At 33.8% G+C, this 22,539-nt stretch overlaps 1 protein-coding gene across 1 annotated transcript in view; it reads right to left on the bottom strand.

Annotated features, from left to right (window-relative positions):
- col24a1 (collagen type XXIV alpha 1 chain) overlaps positions 1-22,539 on the bottom strand; it is a 100,940-nt gene that overhangs the window by 30,393 nt on the left and 48,008 nt on the right. Inside the window, exons 15-31 of the mRNA XM_084098093.1 lie at positions 22,040-22,093; positions 21,910-21,954; positions 19,985-20,038; positions 19,120-19,173; positions 18,411-18,464; positions 15,901-15,954; positions 15,555-15,608; positions 15,246-15,290; positions 15,045-15,098; positions 14,691-14,735; positions 10,582-10,635; positions 10,356-10,409; positions 10,008-10,061; positions 8,349-8,402; positions 4,247-4,300; positions 3,658-3,702; positions 2,431-2,475 (exon numbers count right to left, since the gene is read on the bottom strand). Of these exons, the coding sequence (XP_083954219.1) occupies positions 2,431-2,475; positions 3,658-3,702; positions 4,247-4,300; positions 8,349-8,402; positions 10,008-10,061; positions 10,356-10,409; positions 10,582-10,635; positions 14,691-14,735; positions 15,045-15,098; positions 15,246-15,290; positions 15,555-15,608; positions 15,901-15,954; positions 18,411-18,464; positions 19,120-19,173; positions 19,985-20,038; positions 21,910-21,954; positions 22,040-22,093 (873 nt within the window). The remainder of the gene's footprint in view (positions 1-2,430; positions 2,476-3,657; positions 3,703-4,246; positions 4,301-8,348; positions 8,403-10,007; positions 10,062-10,355; positions 10,410-10,581; positions 10,636-14,690; positions 14,736-15,044; positions 15,099-15,245; positions 15,291-15,554; positions 15,609-15,900; positions 15,955-18,410; positions 18,465-19,119; positions 19,174-19,984; positions 20,039-21,909; positions 21,955-22,039; positions 22,094-22,539) is intronic.

Here is a 22,539-nt window from a genome sequence, read left to right on the forward strand (position 1 = left end):
CTTCCACCTGTCGTATCACACTATTCCTCACGGATATCTCAGCGTTCCCACAACAGAGACGTTTCCAGAAACCAACAGACCAGCTTTAACAACATCCACATCACCACTTTCATCACCAGCCACACGTGCGCTTTCATTTTCCAGAAGTAAATATTACTTGCACAATAAATGCTTCCATATGTGACCTTCACATCACATGTTTCTATCCCAGAATGCACTGCAATGAACAAATTGTATTCGTAGTTTTGTGCTTTGGACAATGCATTTCCAAAACAGTCACTTAAAGGTTTCCTTAGAAGCTAGCTGACTATGTAGGCACACTGGGTTTTCATTTTTATTAAAGAAATTAATACTTTTATTCATCAAGGACGCATTAAACTGATCAAAAGTGACAGTAAAGACGTTTATAATGTTACAAAAGATTCTGTTTGAAATAAATGCTGTTCTTTTGAACTTTCAGTTTCCACAAAAATATGAACTGTTTTCAACATTGATAATAATCATAAATGTTTCTTGAGCATCAAATCATCATATTAGAATGATTTCTGAAGGATCATGTGACACTGAAGACTGGAGTCATTCAGCTTTGAGAGGGTGAGAGAGAGAGTGAGAGAGAGAGAGAGAGAGAGAGAGAGAGTGTGAAAGAGAGAGAGAGAGTGAGAGAGAGGGTGAGAGAGAGAGAGAGAGAGAGAGAGAGAGAGAGAGAGAGAGAGAGAGAGAGAGAGAGAGAGACAGTTAGTTCCCACTAGAGGACGCTGTGAGCTTGTGAGCGAGTAAAACCCCTCAGGCTTGAACTTTAAACGCTTCAACACACACTTCACACACACTTCACACATCCTGACATCCAGCTTTATTAGAGGCTTCTCAGACAGAGAGGAAACACACTGATCTGTGACGTCACATATATATCTGCCTCATAAGCATTATATCAATACTTTTCAGGATTAAGAGGAAATAGTATCATTTATTTAAACAAAAATAATAGTATTTTGGCAATATATTTTAATATTTTTGCACGTTGAAAAATAGCATTTATTTAAATAAAAATAAAAGTATTTTGGATACATATTTTACAATTTTAATATGACAATATCAATACTTTTGAGTATTAAAAGAAAATAATTGTATTTTGCCAACAGTTTACTATTTTAATGTGATTATTTTCATACTTTTAAGTATAAAAAAAAAAATAGTATTTGTTTAAACAAAAATTATTTTAATACTTTAATACCAAAATATTTGAATATTTTTGCGTGTTGAAAAGTAGCATTTGTTTTAATTAAAATAAAAGTATTTTGGCCACATATTTTACTAGTTTTAATATGACAATATCAATACTTTTGAGCATAAAAAAATAATTGTATTTTTGGCAACAGTTTACTATTTTAATGTGATTAATTTCATACTTTTGAGTATTAAAAAATAGTATTTATTTAAAGAAAAATAATAGCTTTTTTGTAACATATTTTAATATGGCAATTGTTATACATTTGATGATTAAAACAATTGTATTTTTGGCAACAGTTTACTATTTTGATATGATTATTTTAATAATTTTGAGCATTAAAAGAAAATTGTATTTATTTAGAGAAAAATAATAGTATATTGGCAACATATTTTACTATTTTAATATGATAATATTAATACGTTTGAGCATTAAAAGAAAATAATTATATTTTTTGGCCACATAGTTTACTATTCATCATGATTATTTTAATATTTGTAAGTATTAAACAAAATAATAGTATTTATTTAAACAAAAACAGTAGTATTTTGGCAACATATTTTACTATTTTTAAATCAAAGTATCAGTTATTATCTCATATTTCCATAAATCAATAATTAGACTCATTTATGTCCGTAAGAACAACATGACACAATTAAAAATCTCAGTTGATTTCATTTTGGACATGATTAGAGTATAATGATGTAGTTCAGTGAGTATGGGCTTAGAATTGTTGCATTATTCCAAATAAATAGATTGAGATTCACAAACAAATGTAAAGAGTTTCACAAAAAATGATAAAATTCACAAATAAATAAAATGAGATTTGCAAATAAAAAAAATTATTTTCAAATGTGTTTGATGCACTAGAAGCGATTCACAAATGTGTGCAGCGATTCACAAATAAATGCCAGACAGAGTTATGTTTGTGACATAAAACACATTTTTAAATATTTTTTTTAATTTGCAAATCTCGTTTTATTTATTTGTGAATTTTATAATTTCTTGTGAAACTCTTTACATTTATTTGTGGATCTTAATCTATTTATTTGGAATAATGCAACAATTCTAAGCCCATAAGTGAGTTCTGATTGAAAGCAGTAACTCTGCGACTGGCTCATAGGAATCGATGTACACTGGAATACAACAGTTACTGTAAACTGAAGCTTGTTACAGTAGCAGTTCCTCGTCACAGAGAGACTTACAGAGGGTCCTGCTGCTCCTCTCTTCCCTGGACCTCCAGCGCTACCCTATAAACACACACACACACACACACAGAGATCATTTAACCTGCAGCTCGCTGTAAAGATGAAGCAGAAGTCTCCTATAATCAGATCAGAGTTATGGATCTCAGGCGCTTTAATAACTAATGCATCGTGATGTCAGTGTCATGTCTCTCTGATCTCTCAGCTGTAAATTGAGTGTATTTGGTATTTTTTTGTAACTAGCTGTGCTTTTGGGAATAAAACTGTAGAAATATTACCCCAGAAATGTTCCCCAAAAATCATATTGCATTTGTCTTTAAACAGATTTTATGCTTCAAAATGGGCTAAATCATGTCTTTATTCACTTCTAAAGTTTTAGTAATTTTGTTGTATGTTTTTGTCATTTTTATTTTTTATTTAAATAAAAATGTTATATGTGCATATAGTTGTATTTATTTATTTGTTTGTTTATTATAGTTTTTGTTATTTTAGTAGATCAAGTTAAACTAAAAATAATGCTGCCTTAGTAAAACTAGCTGAAATAAAATAAGTTTAGGTTTTTCTATATTTTAATTAATTTTTATTTTTAGTTAATTATAACAACCTAGGTCTGTAGTTATTTTAATTGGTCTAATAAACAAACATTTATTATATTATATATAGTATTTTATATTTAAATACAAGTATTTTAGTTTGGTTTATAGTATTTATTAATATTTCAAATTTGTTTGTTTTTTAAGTTTTCATTTTAAATTTAGTTTACATTTTAATAATAAATATACGTTTCGTTTTTATGTTTTTTTTAAGGTTTATATTACTATTTATCTTAAATTTAATTTAATATTAGATTTAATTTCATTAAGCTTAATTAAGTTTCAACTTTGTCAATTTTAGTACATTCAACATGAATGATTTTTTTTCTTTTTTAAATTTTTCAACTAATATTTATATGTTATTTAATCTTTATTTCAATTAATGAAAACATTTTTTGTGTGTGTGTGACTGTCTAATCTGCAGAAAAACAAGTTGATCTAGCACATCCAACCGAGGACATACAGTCTGATATATGATGATTGTTTTCATATAAAGCATGTTATGATGACTAGACTAGCACAAACCCTTAAAAACACACATTTAATTGAAGTATGAATAGTTTTCCCACTTGAAGACGTCCTTAATGAAGATTTGATCTCACTTTATCTATAAACTAAACACAGAGGTGCTTACGATGAATCCCGGATCTCCATTCTTCCCTCCAGATCCCTTTTCACCCTGAAAAACACAAGCAGTGGAGCCGTCAAGCGTGTGTGTGACGAGTCTCTGAGCATCAGGATCGTTCACTGGCTTTCTAATGCAAATCAGTGTGATTGCTGTAGGATTTGCGAGTGTGTGAAAGGCCCCATGAAGCCATCTAAAGAGTGTGTGATATATTTCCCTTTGAAACAAGAAGTTCTAGGGACATAAATGACGCCATCACAATGTTTTCCCAGAATAAAAGAGTTTAGCTTTTATATAATTGTCAATGTGTGAATATAATACACTCTTCACTACGCTTCATATATAGAACCTTTAAGTGGTTCCCAAAATGGGATCATTTTATGGATTTAGTTTGAATTCATTTTGAATTTTGATTAAATTTCAAACTTTCTCACTAGAAAAAGTTTAAATAACCTGTTAAACATGAAAGTGTTATGCAGTCATTTCAGACATTTCTACTTATATAGAAACATTTTTAGCATAAAGTGTTCTTCAAAACTGAGTCAAGAAGCTTTTATTCTAATAGTGTCGGGGATTTATGCTATATGTGCTGATATACCTTTACGCCCTCATGGCCTGGCTCTCCTGGAGGGCCGTCAGGTCCTCTCGGGCCCTAAAACACAAAAACACACACCATATATGAGCCCAACAAGTCTCGCTGTGATTTCACACTAAAATAAAAAATTCCATACACTGATGGAAGCTGCAATAATAATCATTTAAATTATAATTTGACTTAAGTGTTTTACTTATATCAGATACACATTGTGTAGGAAACTATAAAGTTTACTCTATTCTTCTCCCAGATCACCGGCCACTTACTTTTATGTATTTTGGGAGAAATAAATGAATTTACAGAAATCCGACAGATGCAATTCTCTGAATTGTGGTGCAAACTAACTTACATGATCATAGATAAACTAATATGATCATTATAAAGGTGTTTAAACGACAAAACACATTTCCTTCCACATATTTGACAACCAGAATATATATATTTTACAACATAATTAACAAATTTGTGAATATTTTGAATAAAAAAGAACCCCCCCTCCAAATCACCATGATTCCCCAGCTGATTGATTATATTAAGAATTAAAAAAAAAATTGTATTACATGTTTTCTGAAATGTTATGTTTAAAAATATGCAAATGAGGCACTGTCTAATTGAATGTGCACTAATTTGTATTTATTTCCAGGAAATAAATCTGAACATTGAATAAAGCCAGGTTCAAAATTCTTGTTTGATTTTGTTGACATATTAGAGTTAAATGTTTTTACTGAGGGGATTTTGCATATCTCTTTTTATCACTGCATAAATCAGAAAATACTGTCAACAGAGAGAGAAAAACATGTTTTTAGGAATAAAATGTCATATAAATCAGTGTGAATGATATATGAACAAACCCTTCAGTAAAAACCTTCAGAATATAGACAGGAATAAACCTGTAAATTTTGGTGTTTGTAACTGCAGCTGAAGTGGAGGACAAACTCTTTAAAGATATGTAGCGTAATCGAAATCTACAGACGCAAATGGATAAAGTGCAATAAAATAAACACTTAAATGTGTATTTTGGATGTTTTCTTTCCACTGGTCTGAAAGAAGACATGTATGGTCCAAAATCTCAAAATTGACCAGTGAATGAATTTTTTATTTTTTTTTGTCTGTGGCGTCTTGCCTTAAACGTCATGACTATCATCTATACACACTGAAAACACTTTCATGATCATCTTGTGAGATTTATTTAATCATTCTCATAAACAGTCCAGCTAGCTGATCAATGAGCCAACAGAGCGGAGACGACACGCCAGACCAAACACAACGAGAATCCAGAACAAGCCAAACTAAACCAAAACAAGAGACGTTCTGTTACACTGTCGAACCCTAACGGAGAGGGAACCTCAATAATAATAATAATAATAATTATTATTATTATTATAAAAAGTTTGGTGTTAAGATGTTTAGTGTTATAAGTGATGGTTGATAAGTCAGTGTTGTTATTGTTTAATAAAACTATTAAAAATAAATAATAAAAATATAATAAAATATACAATTAAACATAAATATTTTAAAAAGGATCAAACTTATTAAACTTATATTATTAAAACTTAAAGGTCATATCAGTGTTGTTAACTAAAGTTAAAATAATAAACTTGAAAGAAATATTGCTTGCAATAAAAGTTTTATTTACTTACTGAAATAAATAAATTAAAGAACTGCAGTTACTAAAACTAAAATATTTGTTTCAAGCTAAACTGAAACATTTGAAATAAAAATGACAAAGGCACATAACAATACTGCTAAATGACTGTAAATGAACCTAAATAAATTTAAGTTGAAATACTAAAATTACTAAAAAATAAAATAAAAATAAATTAAAGTTTTGTTTTTTAAAAACAAAAACGTCCAACTAAAATTAAAAAAAAAAAAAAAAAAAAAAAAAATCTAATTTAAAATATGAATAAATACTACAAAGTATATAAATAATACTAAAAACACTGGTTTAAATATTACATATCATTAAACTATTTTTCAGTCTATACTTTCAGTACTGAATGAATTACAGGGATATTTCTAACAACATTTCTCTCATTTTGTTCAACTGAGCTTGTTGCAGTGCATTCTGGGAGTGCCATGCAAAGCTTCCTTAGAATCTGGCCAAAAGAAGCTGATCTTAAAAGGAGTTCGCTTGATTCTGGAACTGTAATGTGTTAAAGCTGTAGGTGTGTGTTTTACAGAAGAGGAGTCTCATCGGGTGACGGCGGGTTCATGAACCGAGGCTTCAGAAGGCCTGAGCTCTTTGTTCAGGATGTGTAAGCGATCTGTCTGCCATGTTTTCACACGGGGGTTTAAAGTCGCCCGTCCTCACCATCATTAAAATGAGATCTGCACAGTTTTATATAAACAGAACAGAGGGGAACATTCTCTTAATTGCAGAGTTTGGCATGGACCTCAAACCTCTTTTCATCAGCTTCTGTAGCCTCTGACACACTTCATCCTGTGTCATTAGGACTCACGTCAAACACGCTCTTTCTCTTCCACGCTTATTACGTTAGTCAAGGTTTCCTGCTCGTAATTCATGAGTGTTTACCCTCACACTGACCTGTTATCAATTAATCTGGCTGTTTTTACTACTGTACCTTTAAGACACTTTAACTCTTTATGTTACGTTGCACTGGTTATGAACGTTTATACGCCAGAATACTGTAAATCTAAATCTAAATTAGTTTCTAATCTAACAAAAATCTTAGAATTTTAATGTTAATATAAATATAAAATTTAACATAAAATATACATAAAAACATATTTTATTTGAGGTAGTTGACAGCATTTTTCATTTATGTTTAAGTTGAAGTAATAAAATAAAACTAAATTAACTAAAACTTAATAAAAAACTACATAGACAATACAAAAACGAATAAAAATGACAATAGCACACAATTAAATTACTAAAACTTTAACAGAAACCGACTGAAAAATAAAAATCGAATTAAAAATAAATAAATAATAATTGTGTTTTACTGATACTAAAATAATACTGAATACACACACAAACATTTGTATTTTACATTGTGTTAGATTTCTTTTTGATTTTGGGGTCATATTCAGTTTGACCGCTAGAGGTCCCTGTAGTTTATCTGGGAAACAGGATTCAGTCAGGCAACAAAACACGACACACTGATCTCTGAACAGATAGAGAGCTGAAGCGCTGTACAAACAGAGCCTGTGAACTTATTACTAGGTCGATCAGCCAGCGGAAAAGTCTTTTCCAAGAAAAGTATTGTCTACTTGAATGGGAGAATCCTGAAATCTCAAAAACTACTCACAATTAAATTACATATTTCAAACCAGCAACAGAATCTAAAATGAACTGACCATGAAAAACTAATAAAAAAATGACAAAAACAAAACACAATTACTAAAACTTATAAAAAAAACAAAAAACATTTCACATCACGCAAAACTGTCAATCAAAGCATTCCACCAATCAAATTGCTCTATCCACAGAGTCTGTTTTTAAATCTAAGTTAAAAGCCTATAGCTCTTTCACAGGCTTACAACTGTCCTGGAATTTAACGTTGAATTTTCTGATTGGTGTTTTCGATGTAAACTCCCTTTATCACTTGTTTTGCGGTTGTTTTTTTTAGATATTTATCCTGATGTACATCATTGATTGATTGATTGATTGACAGACGCATTGACATCATTAGCAACAAAAACAAGCGACAAAATCATAATTTTCCTTCACTACTCGTCTTAGAGATTAGAGACAAATTTTTTATGTTATCGTTATCGGCCTGATAAGAAAATTTGTCCGATATATTAAAGCTGATAAATAATGTATTATCTCCTTCAGCTGAGACTCTTCAGATGCGACTGTTCAACATGATGGTTTTAAATTGCTTGAAATATGATTGGAATCACTTCAAATAAGGAAAATATAGTTTTGTGCCGTGATATCGGCTTCATAAAATTGTGTTTTGGGACGTGGTTTTTAATGGTGAAACTTTTGTTTTTGTAATCAGGCTCTCAAAAAGTATATACAAATTTGGATTTCGATTTATCAGCCAACATATCGGTTATCGGCTTTCAAATATAACGAATGATCAGTTATCGGTATCGGCCAGAATTTTCATATCGGTGCATCCCTACGTCTTACCCTTCGTCCCTTGGGCCCAGAAACGCCCGCTGCTCCTCTCAGCCCTTGTGGACCCTTGAGAAAGAGAGACAGACAGAAAGAGGCAAAGTGAAGTTTCAACGCTGATGTGTTTCTCTCAAACCACTGTATCTGTGTGTATATCACTTCATCATCGCTGAACTTCACACCAGTTAAAATGATACCATGGTACTTTGACATATCACATAAAATTCAATTATTACCATTGTTCAAGCACCATCATACATTGTAAAGAAACAATCAAAGACTGTTGGAGACTCAGAAGTACATCTGAAGGTGTGTTGTGTCTGTTAGTGTCATCTTCTTTCACTCGAGTCTACAGCAGTCCAACCGCTTGCAGGAAAATAATGACATTTGGCACGCAGATAGAGGACAGTCCGAACATTAACCACAACGATTTTGGAGTCTCTAACTCCATCCCTCTAGCGCCACCAACTGTCCGAATTTGCACTCAAGTTTATGCTAATCACTTTTGAACCGTAAGGGCTAGAAACTAAATTCTTCTCTGATTCCTTGGCTTAAGATGATTCGTCGTGGTTCATCCAATTTTCACCAAAATTGGTTCAGATCATCTTCAAATCATGCTGGCAAAAATCTATTAAAAGCTTTTTGATAAACGCAACTTTTCTTGAATAACGCGTGAATGAATTCATCAAAGAACACTCCAAAATTGGATGTGAGGCTATATCTCCGCAACGCTTTAACATATTGAGATGAATCTTGGTACATGTCATCACAAGCATGACCTGAGGTTACATGCAGCATTTCAGCACAGCGCCACCTACTGGTCAGGAGATATGAAAAATAGCTCTTTTTGCTTATAACTTCTGTATGGTTTGCCCAAAAATGTATAAAACTGGTCTCTTTTAATTCAGTGCATCATGCCGAGTCGAATGATAACCAATTTTATCTCAGCCATTTTTGGTGTCAGCCATTTTGAATTTTGTCATAAAATGCTGTATTTTATGAACGCATTAGGGTATCGTTACGAAACTCTATATGCGTCATCACGACCACCCCCTGTTGGGAAATTTAAACAAATGCTAATAGCTTTTTATTCATTTGGATTATTTTAATGAAACTGCTTTTGATAGATTCCTTGAGTCATACCAAGAATAATGATACAAGTTATACCATAGTTGATTAAAATTGCTATACGCAGTACTGCGTGCTGTACGAAAAAGCCTACTTTTTCAAACTCCTCCTTGACCGATTTTCACCAAAATCATCTAAAATTATCTTCAGACCGTATGAAGGCTTTATGATTGACCAAACCATTCTCATATAACGCTTTGAGAAATTTGATGGCTTGGCGCCAAGCTGATTCTGAGGCTGTAACTTTACAACGCTTTGGCATATCGACACCAAACTTTGTAAGTGCCATTATCTGCTCACACTAACCACACAACACCAATTTAGCAACAGCACCACCTATTGGTCAGAACTGATAAGTGTTGAAATCATGTGACCGTAGTGTAGTCCGTTTATAGCCAACGTTTAGCTTTTTACTTCTGTCGATTGCATTAAGGCTTTAGAAATAGTGTTAATTTGTGAAGATTTTCATGATGAACAAAACTTGAGGATTATTTCAGATGAAATTTGTAATTTGATGAAACTGCAGAGGATCATGGGTAAACTTACTGGTGGACCTTGTGGGCCGAAATCTCCAGGACCTCCTGGAAGACCCGGATACCCCTATTACAAAGAGAAAGACACACGGTTATCACCATAAACCCACTAACCACCGACCCAACCAGCTCCTGAACGGGTTAAGATCAGCCTTAACTCGCCTTCGCTAATGATTTACACACGCTTCGCACTGTCAACAATTTACATTCAAGAAATGTTAGATTTACTGGAGAAGCAAAATGACTGAAGATAGTGGGTTTTAGATATTTGTACAAGTCAAAAATACTCAGGAAGAAAACTTGTTTTTGCAGTGCAATGCATTTTAATATATATGTTTGTTAATGTGAAATAAGTTCTTACTATTGAACCTTTCTCTCCTGGAGGACCCAGAGGACCAGGAGGACCTCGATCTCCCTGAACACACACAATTAAACACACAAACACACATTTTCAGTCTGCAAATCTGATCTTCACTGTAGCGGATCCATTTCATCACGGTGGGACATCATCATGTTTCATGTTTCCAATATAGATCATGATGTATTTATGGTGGAATGGTGGTTTAAGATAAAGACTCAGTTTTTACCTTTTCTCCAGGTTGTCCGATCACTCCGGTTATTCCAATCATTCCCACTGGACCCTGAACAACACAGAGAACAAGAGCTGGTTAAACACACACACACACACACACACACACACACACACACCTGCATTCCTCGAGTCAGATTTTGGAGAGCGTTCAAACAGGAACTGAAGAATTGCATTACAAGATGTAATCATTTGTTATATTCTTATATAATATAATATAATAATACTGAAAAATAAAATGTATGACAGTTTTCAAAAAATTATGAAGCAGAACTGTTTTCAACACTGATAATAATCATAAATGTTTCTTGATCATCAAATCATCATATTAGAGTGATTTCTGAAGGATCATGTGACACTGAAGACTGGAGTAATGATGCTGAAAATTCAGCTTTGATCACAGGAATAAATTACACTTTACTATATATTCACATAGAGAACAGATGATTTACTTTGTAATAATATTTCACTGTTTTTACTGAATTTTTGATCAAATATATTTTATTTAATTTAGGCTGGGTCTGTCAAGCTCTAAAATAACAAAAAATCGCCATAAATTTATAGTAAAAATGACTAATGCACTATTTTCCAAACCACATGATAGCTTTAAGTAATGGCCATGTTGACATTTCAGTCTTTCAGATCTCTCATAGCTATTAATTCTCATGTGTAGTCATGTTTTTTAAATGAATCAATGACATCATGGCATATTTAAAGATCCAAAAGCAAAATTATCTGCCAATAATCTTAATTCAAACAGAAACGAGATTATTTTTCTGACCCCATTGGCAGATCATTTTGCTTGTTTTAAGCAAAAACTCACTTAATTTTAATTTATTTCCCCAGAAAACAAGACTTAATATCTTATGTCATTTGATTTAAGAGTTTTTAGATATTTGGACTGGAAACAAGACAGAAATACTGAGTAAGAAAAGCATTTTTTGCATTGTGAGGGTGAAAACTGTCTTTAAGACCGTCCAGTATTTTCACACACTGGCTAAACTCATCTGCACTGTTTACAGGGACATTTGCTAACAGAATTAATCAAAACTGCTCATATGTATCTTCTTATTAACAAACAGATGTATTATGACAATAGAGAATAAATAAAGTTAGTTCCCAGAGGAATGAACACAACACTCTCTCAGCGCTCATTAATCATCACAGACGTGGGGCTTCACGCAGGATTTTCCACAGTTATCTGTATGTTGGTACAGTGCACAGGTTTTGGGACGATTCCCAGCATGCACCATCAGCCCTGGGGAACTTTCCGTTAGACGGTTAATTCGTCAAAGTACAATCATTACATCAGATATCTTTGGCTCGTTTGACCTGAAGCTCCTACGGACTTTTCCATGTCTATATGTGTCAGGCATTTCCAAAACAAAGGACATTATTGAGAGGTTTGAAAGATTCTTTCAGGAAAAATAATGACTTTAAGTGTTAATAAATTGCTGAAGATTAATTAAAATTATACTGTATACAACCGATCAAAAGTTTAGCGTCAGTTTTTAAAAAAAAGTCTCTTCTGCTCACCAAGGCAGCTTTTATTTTATAAAAAATACGGTAAAAATTCTGACATATTACTCCGATGTAAATCATCTGTTTTCTATGTGAATATACAGTAAAGTGTAATTTATTCCTGTGATCAAAGCTGAATTTTCAGCATCATTACTCCAGTCTTCAGTGTCACATGATCCTTCAGAAATCACTCTAATATGATGATTTGATGATCAAGAAAGACTTTCTTCTGATTCATTTTGTTTTGAGAGAAAGATCACAGGAATCTCACATACGTCTCCTCCAGAGGCACAAAAGAGATCAAAAACGTCTCAAACTGTGCTCAGATTTGCAAAGATGCCAAAATCTGCAATCAAAAACTCATTTTTCATCATATTCTTCTCGGAGCAAATGACCTTTTATATCTCTATACATCTGAGACAGAGAGGACAGACAGATTATATAAGAGTCAACAGCTTCTGGAGAACCAAGAAGTAAAAAAAACGTGTTTTCTGAAAGCAGGCCAGACGCCACAGATGTTCGACGGGAGAGACACCAAGTGCATGCTGGGATTGACGAGGCTTTCTGTATTTTCCTGGAAGAGTTGAGCGACGGCCAGCAGTTCTGCTGTAACACACACTACATCAAAATACACCCGTCCAAACCTCAGAGGACGGATATTGAGGAAAACACACTCCAGATACGCCGAATGCATCAAACATCATCATCCAGCAGCTAATATTAGCTTACAGTCAAACACACATTATTCAGACTCCTTCAACATTCCTCACATTATCACAGTTTATTCGCTATAGTTTAGAGAATGGTAATAAAATATGAGCAGAACTCAGTTGATATTTGACTGGTTTTGTCCGTCCTTCTGTTAGACTGTCTCACACATGAATTATGTTGAATATCTGTCAGCTGTTAAATTTAACTACACAATTAGATAATACCAGTTTAGCTCAACCAATCACCAAGCAATGCTTCATTGTGTTCAGTCTGTGTGTAAAAAGAGCATTAGCAATTAAAGACAAAACACTTCAGCAAAACATGATCAGCTCAAAGTGTCCGAATAATGTTTGGTGCCAAATGTCACTGGTAGTCGCTGTATGAAGAATATTTGGGTATAATATGTCACAGTTTACTTTATTCTGCTCTCCTCACTTACAGAAATGAACTATAGTGTCCTGATCACACTAGTGAAAAAATATATAACAAATGATATCTGGTGTCTGAATAATTTTCGGTTTGACTGTATATCCGAAAGGTTTCGGCTTCTGTGAGTCTTCAGTGGAAACTCAAGACTGCAGAAAATCTTCTTCCTAACTATTTTTTGTCATTTTTCAGCACAAATATCTACACATTCTTACAGTAAATGAAGATACATGTACTTGAGAAGGCCTTTGAGCTGCAGATCTAAACCATTTTCTCCTCCGTCTGATGTGGTGGCGTTCATTTGGAGAGTGATGTCAGGGCGTTCATTAAAGATCTTGTGTTCTCCAGATTGCTGCTGTTGAAGTGCACATATCTCTAATGCCTCACACATGTGAGCTTGTACACTACAGACCAACACAAACCAGAACGCAAATATTGTGAGTCCTGCACACAGAACTACAGAGCCGCACGTTTCTCTGCGTCGTTTTTAGAGCAAATCCTCCTCAAAAAACGTTGGAAAGATCGAACGAAACGCAGGGTTAAACGCAATCGCTGCGTGTGTCCGAGAGTTTACGAGAGGGAGGACGTTCTCATGAAACACATTAAAAGGCTCTTTTTTTAAAGTTTCCCCAAACAGCTTTAGATCCTCGTGTCACGACTCTGATTTTACAAGAGCATAAACACAAACACACACACACACACACAAAATGGGAAAACAAACATTTTTGCTCAATGACACTGAACAAAAAACAATGTTACCAAGAGTTCAGACAACTTTCATTTACAAAAAAACTGGCTAAAGAACCCAAAAGATAGACAGATAGACAGAACGACAGATAGACAGAACGACAGATAGACAGAACGACAGATAGACAGATAGATAGATAACATATGGTCCCACTCTAAATAGCGACTGCGTTTAACACTGATCATCATAATGGTGACCAAACATTTTCAATAAAACATCACCGTCTAAACCTCTGTTAATTCTCAAAAAGAACTTCTGTAGACGAATGGCAGAAATAAAGTAGATCTGGTTAGTAACAAGTGAAGCTGGTAATGCTGTTTGTGGAGTTGTTTAATCCTCTGCTGAGATCTTCACAGATTCAATGTCTTCTTTTCTCTTCAGTTGATTTCATCTAAGACTGTGGCTGAAGTCAGTTGTAGTTCTTGTGTTTCTCTTTTCTTTAGTGATTCTGCTTGTTAACAGCAGGTGTTCATCACTAATGCTCAATTATCATTTAATTAATTACTTAATTATCTCATTTACTTTCACTCTGATTCAGTGTTACTTTAACACTCTTTAGAGTGGGACTATTAGTACTCTGAGCAAAGTTATTTTTACTCTGGGGATTTTGCTGTGTAGATAGATAGATAGATAGATAGATAGATGGATGGATGGATGGATGGATGGATGGATGGATGGATAGATAGATTATTTGCACTTACAGGGGGGCCATTTTTCCCAGCATTCCCTGGGTCTCCAATTTCTCCCTGGGAACAAAAAACAAACAAACATGAAACATAAAAAAAACAACAAAAAAAACAGATCAACAAACTGACAATCTTGCATCAACAACAATCCATGACTGTAAACCAAACAGTGATATGAATTTATCCCTTGTGGTGAATCTCACATTTGGACAAATTATCAATATTCTGGTCAGGCAGAGAGTAATGTTAACAATTTTGGAAATACTGTACATAAAAATGGCTGTTATTTTTCCCCATATTGTTCTAGTATGATGATGATGGTTGATGATTGACAGGTGGGATCGTTTCTGCTGCTGAGGAGACACTTACCCTCAGGCCTTCAGGTCCTGGTTCACCGATGAAACCTTTCCGACCGATTCGGCCCTGTAGAGGATCAACACACACACACACACACACACACACACACACGACTGTAAATGAACCTTCCTCTACACACGCACAACAAGCCGTTACATCAGATCTCCTCCATGTTCATCTGAGATTAATCAGGGAAGAAAGAAAGACACTTACATTGGGACCCGGCTTTCCAGGTGGACCCGGAGGGCCTTCGTCTCCCTGCAGAAACACACAAGGAAGCGTTTTAGTAAACATTCAGCTATCAGATCCCACAAATCCCACAGAACATCGCCTGTAGACAAGACTACATTCCTTCCATCACCGTACGCATCACACCACAAGCTCGAGGAGAGACGGAGCAACGGAAGAGGAGGAGAACTGAACTGATCTCACACACACTGTATACCCATACTACTGTACTTACAGACAGAACGATAGAGAGATGGATGGATGGATGTGTGAAACAGGAGATGAACACTTTACCTCTGTTCCTTTTGGCCCTGGTGGTCCCTGGGGGCCCCGAGATCCTTGAATACCCTAAACACACACACACACACACACACACACACACTGATGAACACTGGGTAAAGCACATGTCTCTAATTCAGAGACTCACACACTGGGAGAGAGTAACACATGAACTCTAGTGAGCGGCCTCGCTATTTAAGCAGCATCACGAGCAAAACTACACTTAAATTAAGCTATCTTAGAAGAACAAAATGAATACCTGCCTTTTGGAACAAATATGATGTGTATAGGAATCTAGGCAAGCATATATCTATGTTTTGGTACAACAAACATCCAAGATTTGCACAAAAGTTTTCTGTACCTTTGGTCCCGGGGGGCCGTTCGGCCCTGGTGCACCAATGTCTCCTGGGAAACCCTAGAAACATGGGCATAAATACATCAAAATGCATTATGAGCTTCACCGTTTGTTCACCTTATAAGGTGATAAACAGCTGTCATTTAAGCTCCGCCCACCTGCCATTAGACCACACCCACTTGCTATAAATTAGGGTCAGGGCCTAGTTTACATTCATAACTAGTATTTTCTATACTTATGAGAAAGAGTTCTTTAAATGGTTTACTGGATATGCCATCATGTGATTAAACAGAAATGCTCTTAATGACTACTTCTAGTGTGAATGGACAGCGAGAGGTCGTCACGGTAACAGAGTCAGATCCAAAACCCATCCAAAGCCAAGTTCAGGATTTATTTGACAGTTTGCAATCCATTTTATGTCATAATGAGACAAAAATAAATAAAATATATAATAATAATAATAAATTATTGTTAATTCAAATTATTACAAATAATAAATTAACATTATTATTATACTTCTATTTAATATCATTAATTATTGATTAATAATAAGATAATTATTATTAGTTGTATCATTAAAAAATTATACACTATTGTTAATATTTTGATAAGAAATACTACTTAATAATTAAATCATGATTTAATTAAATGATTATTATATTTTAAATACATTTTTAAATTAAATATTTGCGTAATCATAATCACTAATTATTACTCTAATATTTTGCACAAAAAAATATTTCCGAATGCAGATATGCAAGATATTATTATATAATTATATAATGATATTATATAATATGCAAGATATTAAATATATAAAATGTATAATGTAAAATGTATAAATGACTGTTACCTACTTGTACACTTTTTATCCCCACTGTGTTGTGCACTTTGTTTTTTTCCTTTCTTCACGGTACAGTGTAATGAGGCATGTTTGTATTGTCTATACTCAGTGTGTATATTTTATGTGGTACGTTGTAAGTGTGTGTCGCAGTGACTGCAGCCCAAGACAAATTTCCCCCTGGGGGACATTAAAGTATATTTTATCTTTATCTTATCTTTAATAATAATTATTATTATTTTTTATTATTAAACATTTTTAATATCATTTGAGTATAAATAATATTTAATAATTAATGATTTAAAAAGTTTAAAAAGTTTTAATATCTCTAAAAATGTTGCTGTACACAATTATTCCAGGAACGTGCATTAACAAAAGTAATTTCCTTTTTAGAATTTTTTTATATATTAAAAATGTATTCATAAAAATAATACAGAAGTGCCACAAGAGGGCAACTAACTAGCCACTTAGCGGATATCAAACTAGCATGCGAGACGCTAAACTCTTGCGCTGGTTGAGTTTCATCCATTTGCCGCACAGATGCGTCTGTGTTTACTCTAATAAAGAGCCACAATCATGTTTAGGATTAACAAGAGATCAATCATCTTCACCATACACAAAAATAACACAAATAACAAGGAAGTAGACAAGCCTGCCAAAAAAGACACAATTCAGGCTATTTATTGAAGACTATAAACAGCTTGAATTTAGTTAATGTTCTGTTGTATTAAACGACGAAGGAAGCCATCTGATGTCCACATGCACCAAATCCCTTCAAACACAATTAGATTATTACACACAACCAAACCAACTCAGTTACTGACCTCTAAAACACTCGCAAATGCCATTGATTGAGATGAATGGGAATGCTAACGGCTAGCTTTCTAAGAGGTATTGTAACAATCCCATTCGTTTTTTTAATAATGACTTATAAACCATCATAGATATCCTTACTGTGAGCTCAGAGGTCGTTTATGGGTGGTTTATGGTTTATTTGGAGCCATCCGTTAGCATTATTTCCATTTTTTTTTTATAATCGTGTTTAACAGCTGAATTCGTAGTGAAAACTACATTACCCATAGTGCTGTGCAAAACATTCCACCAATCAGAGAGCACACCCAAAAGAGCACTTTAGCTCCAATAGGGGTCCCATAAAGCATGTAATCCAGTTTCGCTATTCTGGCAAAATACCTAAATATTTGTATTTGCATATTCATATTTTGCAATAAACTAAAAATATATTGTTTCACTAAAGCCGTTAAGGTCACAGTCTAGTCTTTTTGTCTGTTTTTGAATTTTTGTTGTTGCTTCAAATCAAAGTTTGTAATGTTGTAACTTCATAGCTGGTTGGTTTGGTTTAAAGACTTTAAATCACGATGGGAGAATAGAATAGGAAAAATACTTCCGGAACCAACGCCAGTGAAGTACACTATTAAGTATTTTGGCTACTCTGATGATATTTTCAGCTCTTAAGTCTACTTGAAAGCTTTTAACAAATTTCATCAATACACACAATTATGCAAGTTTCCTTCAAAATCAGCACAGAATTGCTTAATTTTCATTTCTATCTGGCAGAAGCATCTGAAAGTTTCCTCACAGCAAGAATTGAAACAATTCAACAGCTCAACAATTGCAGTCACTTCCGACAGGTTTCCGACTGAGTGCCGGTTCTCACCTCGGGTCCTGGTGGCCCCGGAGGCCCTCGAGGGCCCGCTTCACCCGTTTTCCCCTTTCAGAGAGAGAACATCAACTATAAACATCAGACACCACACAAAATGTGCAAACATCATGTTCTTCCTCAGTGTTTCTGTCTTGTTTTCCAGCACAAATATCTGAAAATTCTTAAATCAAGATACATTTACTGGAGAAGTGAAATGATTGAAGATATTTACTCTTGGTCAATGAAAAAAATCATCAAAATGAAGCGAGTTTATGCGGAATTTCCCATAATTTCTGACGCAAAGCTTTCCCGCCATTGACCAAATTTCCCGTCATTTATGACGCACCGCTTTCCCGCCATTGACCAAATTTCCCGCCATTAATGACACAACGCTTTTCCGCCATTGACCAAATTTCCCGTCATTTATGACGCACCGCTTTCCCGCCATTGACCAAATTCTCCGTCATTTATGATGCTACGCTTTCCCGCCATTGACCAAATTTCCCGTAATTTATGACGCAACGCTTTCCCGCCATTGACCAAACAAGACTTGATATCTGAAGTCCTTTTGCTTCTAAAACAAGTATCTTGTTTTAAGAATGTTTGGATATTTGTGCTGGAAAATAAGAGGAAGAACATAATTTTCTGCAGTGTAGTTCAGTCAACAGAACATCACAGAGCTTCATTAGTATTTAACACAGAGTAAGAACACAGGTGGTCTTACAATCGGTCCTGGTTTTCCGCGTGGTCCTGTTGGGCCGGGATTCCCAGCCGTTCCCTGGAAGAGAAACACAAATAAAACAAAGTCTCCTCGCTGTCTGCATCAAACATCAAATCCATGGATATTCACACACTTTAAGACCAGTGAAGTCTCATTACTTCACCTGAAGGTAATGATTACTTGATTAAAAAATAAAAAAATAAAAATCTAACTCAAAAACTATAAGATTTTTTAATTGCATATAAAATTTCCATCCATTTGTATCACAGTTTTAACATGAAAAACTAATAAACTTAAAGTGATGCATATTTGTCAATCATACATAAATGAAACAGGTCACAATAAACTGAAAGTGTTAAATACACAATAACTTCATATATTTATCATCAATAAATCCAATTTGTTTCAATCTCATACATTTAAGCAGATTGAATATCGCTTGTTCCAAATTTTAACCGTGTTCACTTTTAAACTGAATTAATTTAATTAATTAACAGATTTAATCTGATTCAAAGTGAATGAGAAAATTTGATTATTTAAATAGAATCAAATGGATGCAAATAGTTATTAATAAACTATGGCATGATTTTGTGAGTGCAGAAATATTACCGGTTTCATTTATGTAAGCTATGACTGACAAGTTTATTAGTTTATGCTAAAACTGTGTAATCCAAATGGATGGTAATATTAAATGCAATTCAAATGCTTAAATTTAAGCCATGAAATGAATGTAATGCTTTTGAGTTTATACATTTGTTAGTCTTCAGATGTCTCCAGTAAGACCATCAGTGTAAGTTTGCACCAATTTTGCAATTTCATGACCATGTAAAAGTTGATAAGATATTATTCTGACTCTCCTGACACTCACCTTGTCTCCCTGATAACCTCTTTCTCCTGGTTCACCCCTCAATCCAGGTTCACTCTAGATCATACAGCATCACAGATTACAGAAAACACTCAAATACAGCGCCGACATTAAACACACAGGGAACAGAACAAGAGTTTGCACATATGTTTTCACATTAGAATAAATGTGACATAAATGAAAATCTACATCATATTTGAGCTTCTTCTTTGTCTAGATTCCAACTAGTGTTATTTTACTATCACTGAGAAAATATTATATATTATATCTATATATTTTTTGTAATGTCTATTTGAAGTTTTTCTCATTTAACACAATAATGACTTTAAATCGTTTGGGAGTAATTTCTCAGTCAGATTTGATGTGCAATTAAATTGCGATTAATCTGATTAATTCATCGGCACATCATGTAATTAATTAAATAATTTTTTATTTTATTTTTATTTCAGTTAATGTTTTAAAATTATTACATTTATTTGAAAACAAGAACTGCACTGTTTTTTAATATTTGTGCGTTGAATTGTATTTATTTAATAATTGTGAAATTATGTATATTGTAAACATTGAATTAAATGTCAAATGAAGTTTATTTTGTAAGGAAAATACTAATAATAACCAGAAAAAAAAAAAAAATTCTGCAAAATGTGTGCGTTTTAATTATAAACAAACCCAAATTACACCAGGACTATTATTTTGAAATGTTTTTACTGCTTCCAGCTGCTCATATGAGCTAAAATATACAGACTCTTACAACCATCTAAAGCATATTACAATACTAACACCATAAAGTAAACATTGTCATAATTCATCAACAATAGATCATTAGCAATCGTTTGAAATAAATACACTGAATGCGAACTGCGCTGCACTTTGACTTTGAACGCACAGCGCTCACAAATAAATCATCGCCAATAATCACATTAAGCCTGTTTTTCATCCTCAAATATAAGACCTCTGAAAAGGATAATTGAGTCACTTAATTTTAATTAATTGTTCAGTAAACAAGACTTAATATCTTGTCATTTTGCTTCTCCAGTAAATGTATCTTGATTTAACCCTCTGGTGCTCTTTGGTTATTTTTCACCGAAAAAAGTTACGTTTTTTTTTTTTTTTTTTTTTTTTCATCGGAACGATACGAAACTTGTGAACAATGTGAAAAAAAAAAAAAAAATCATGGACATGATTCAAAAAGGTTAAATGGTCCTGAAATGAATAGTCACACTTGTGCTCCTCGCATTGGAAATGAATGAGCTGAATTTCCTCTAGTGGAAGCGTTTGGTATTGCAGCCAAACACACTCTCACTGAAAGATCATTTTATGAGATATCAAACTCAAATTTGGAACACGATTTGTTTAGATTTATGGCTTTGATTTTCTTGCAGTTTTAGAGTAAAATGTGATTTTAAAAATAAATATTTTAAATAAAAATTTAAAATGCATTTTTCATAACAATACCCATACAATTCTGTAACTTTTTTTAAGTTCACTTTTTTAAAACTTTTTTTAAACAATGATCTGCCAAGTGTCGTCTTTGAAAAGAGATCAAACTTCAGTCTATCGCTCTAAAGCGTTCAAGATTTACCACAGTTTAAGTTGGAAATTGAATTTTCAGGTCTATGCTCAAAAAGTGAATAAATGGATTATAAATACAGCGTAAATATAATTTAGTATAAAAAAATCACCCAAAAATACAAAATATTAAATAAAAAACATTTTACAAACTAAAATATAGTACATTCATCTAATTGACAAAAAAAAACAAAAAACATTTTTGACCGACACGCGAAGAGCACCAATGTTTAGAAAACAAGGCAAAAATACTAAAGAAGAAAATAATTTTTTGATCCCAAAGATCATGCATAAAATTACAAAGGAATGAACCTTATACGTTCACATGTTCGCTGCAATAATATAAATATTTAAATCACCTTATCACCTTTCATTCCAGGAGGCCCCGCCCCTCCGCTCAGGCCCTGCCAATGAGAGAACAAGATCTTCAGTGTCCAGCCAATGAGGTTAGAGATCACACAGCTCGAGGCGTAACTGACGGGCCGTTACCTGAGGTCCCACAATGCCAGGAATCCCACGGGGTCCCTCAATCCCGGGATCACCCTGCGGGAACAGAGGAACAGACTCCATCAATACAACAGCAGTTCGTCTTTCCTGTAGTTTAGTGAATGATTCCTTACAGATTCACCGAATGACAGATTTGTCAGGACACTCTCGCCGGTCTACCATCTTTCGCACCGGGTAGTTCTAGGAACGAGCCACCAGGGTGTTTCCCCTAGAACTAACGTTTCCCATAGGAAAATTTTCCTGGTTGCATTCACAGCGCCAGTAGGAACTCTGAAGTGACGTAAGATACGCTTGTTGTTGTGACTTTTATTTTGACGGCGCTGAGAACGACAGTGCTCATTAGTTTATGATCTGTCTAACAGTTCTGTCAAATACGTTATTAGATAGAACAGTTACACAGAAAGTAGACCATAATGAAGAGTTATTAGCGTATGCCGCGTGGTTGATGTCCAGTGTTGATGAGCAGAAATACATAATCATGT

This window comes from Abramis brama, assembly GCF_963993115.1.
Source record: "Abramis brama genome assembly, chromosome: 22".
Taxonomy (NCBI): Eukaryota; Metazoa; Chordata; class Actinopteri; order Cypriniformes; family Leuciscidae; genus Abramis; species Abramis brama.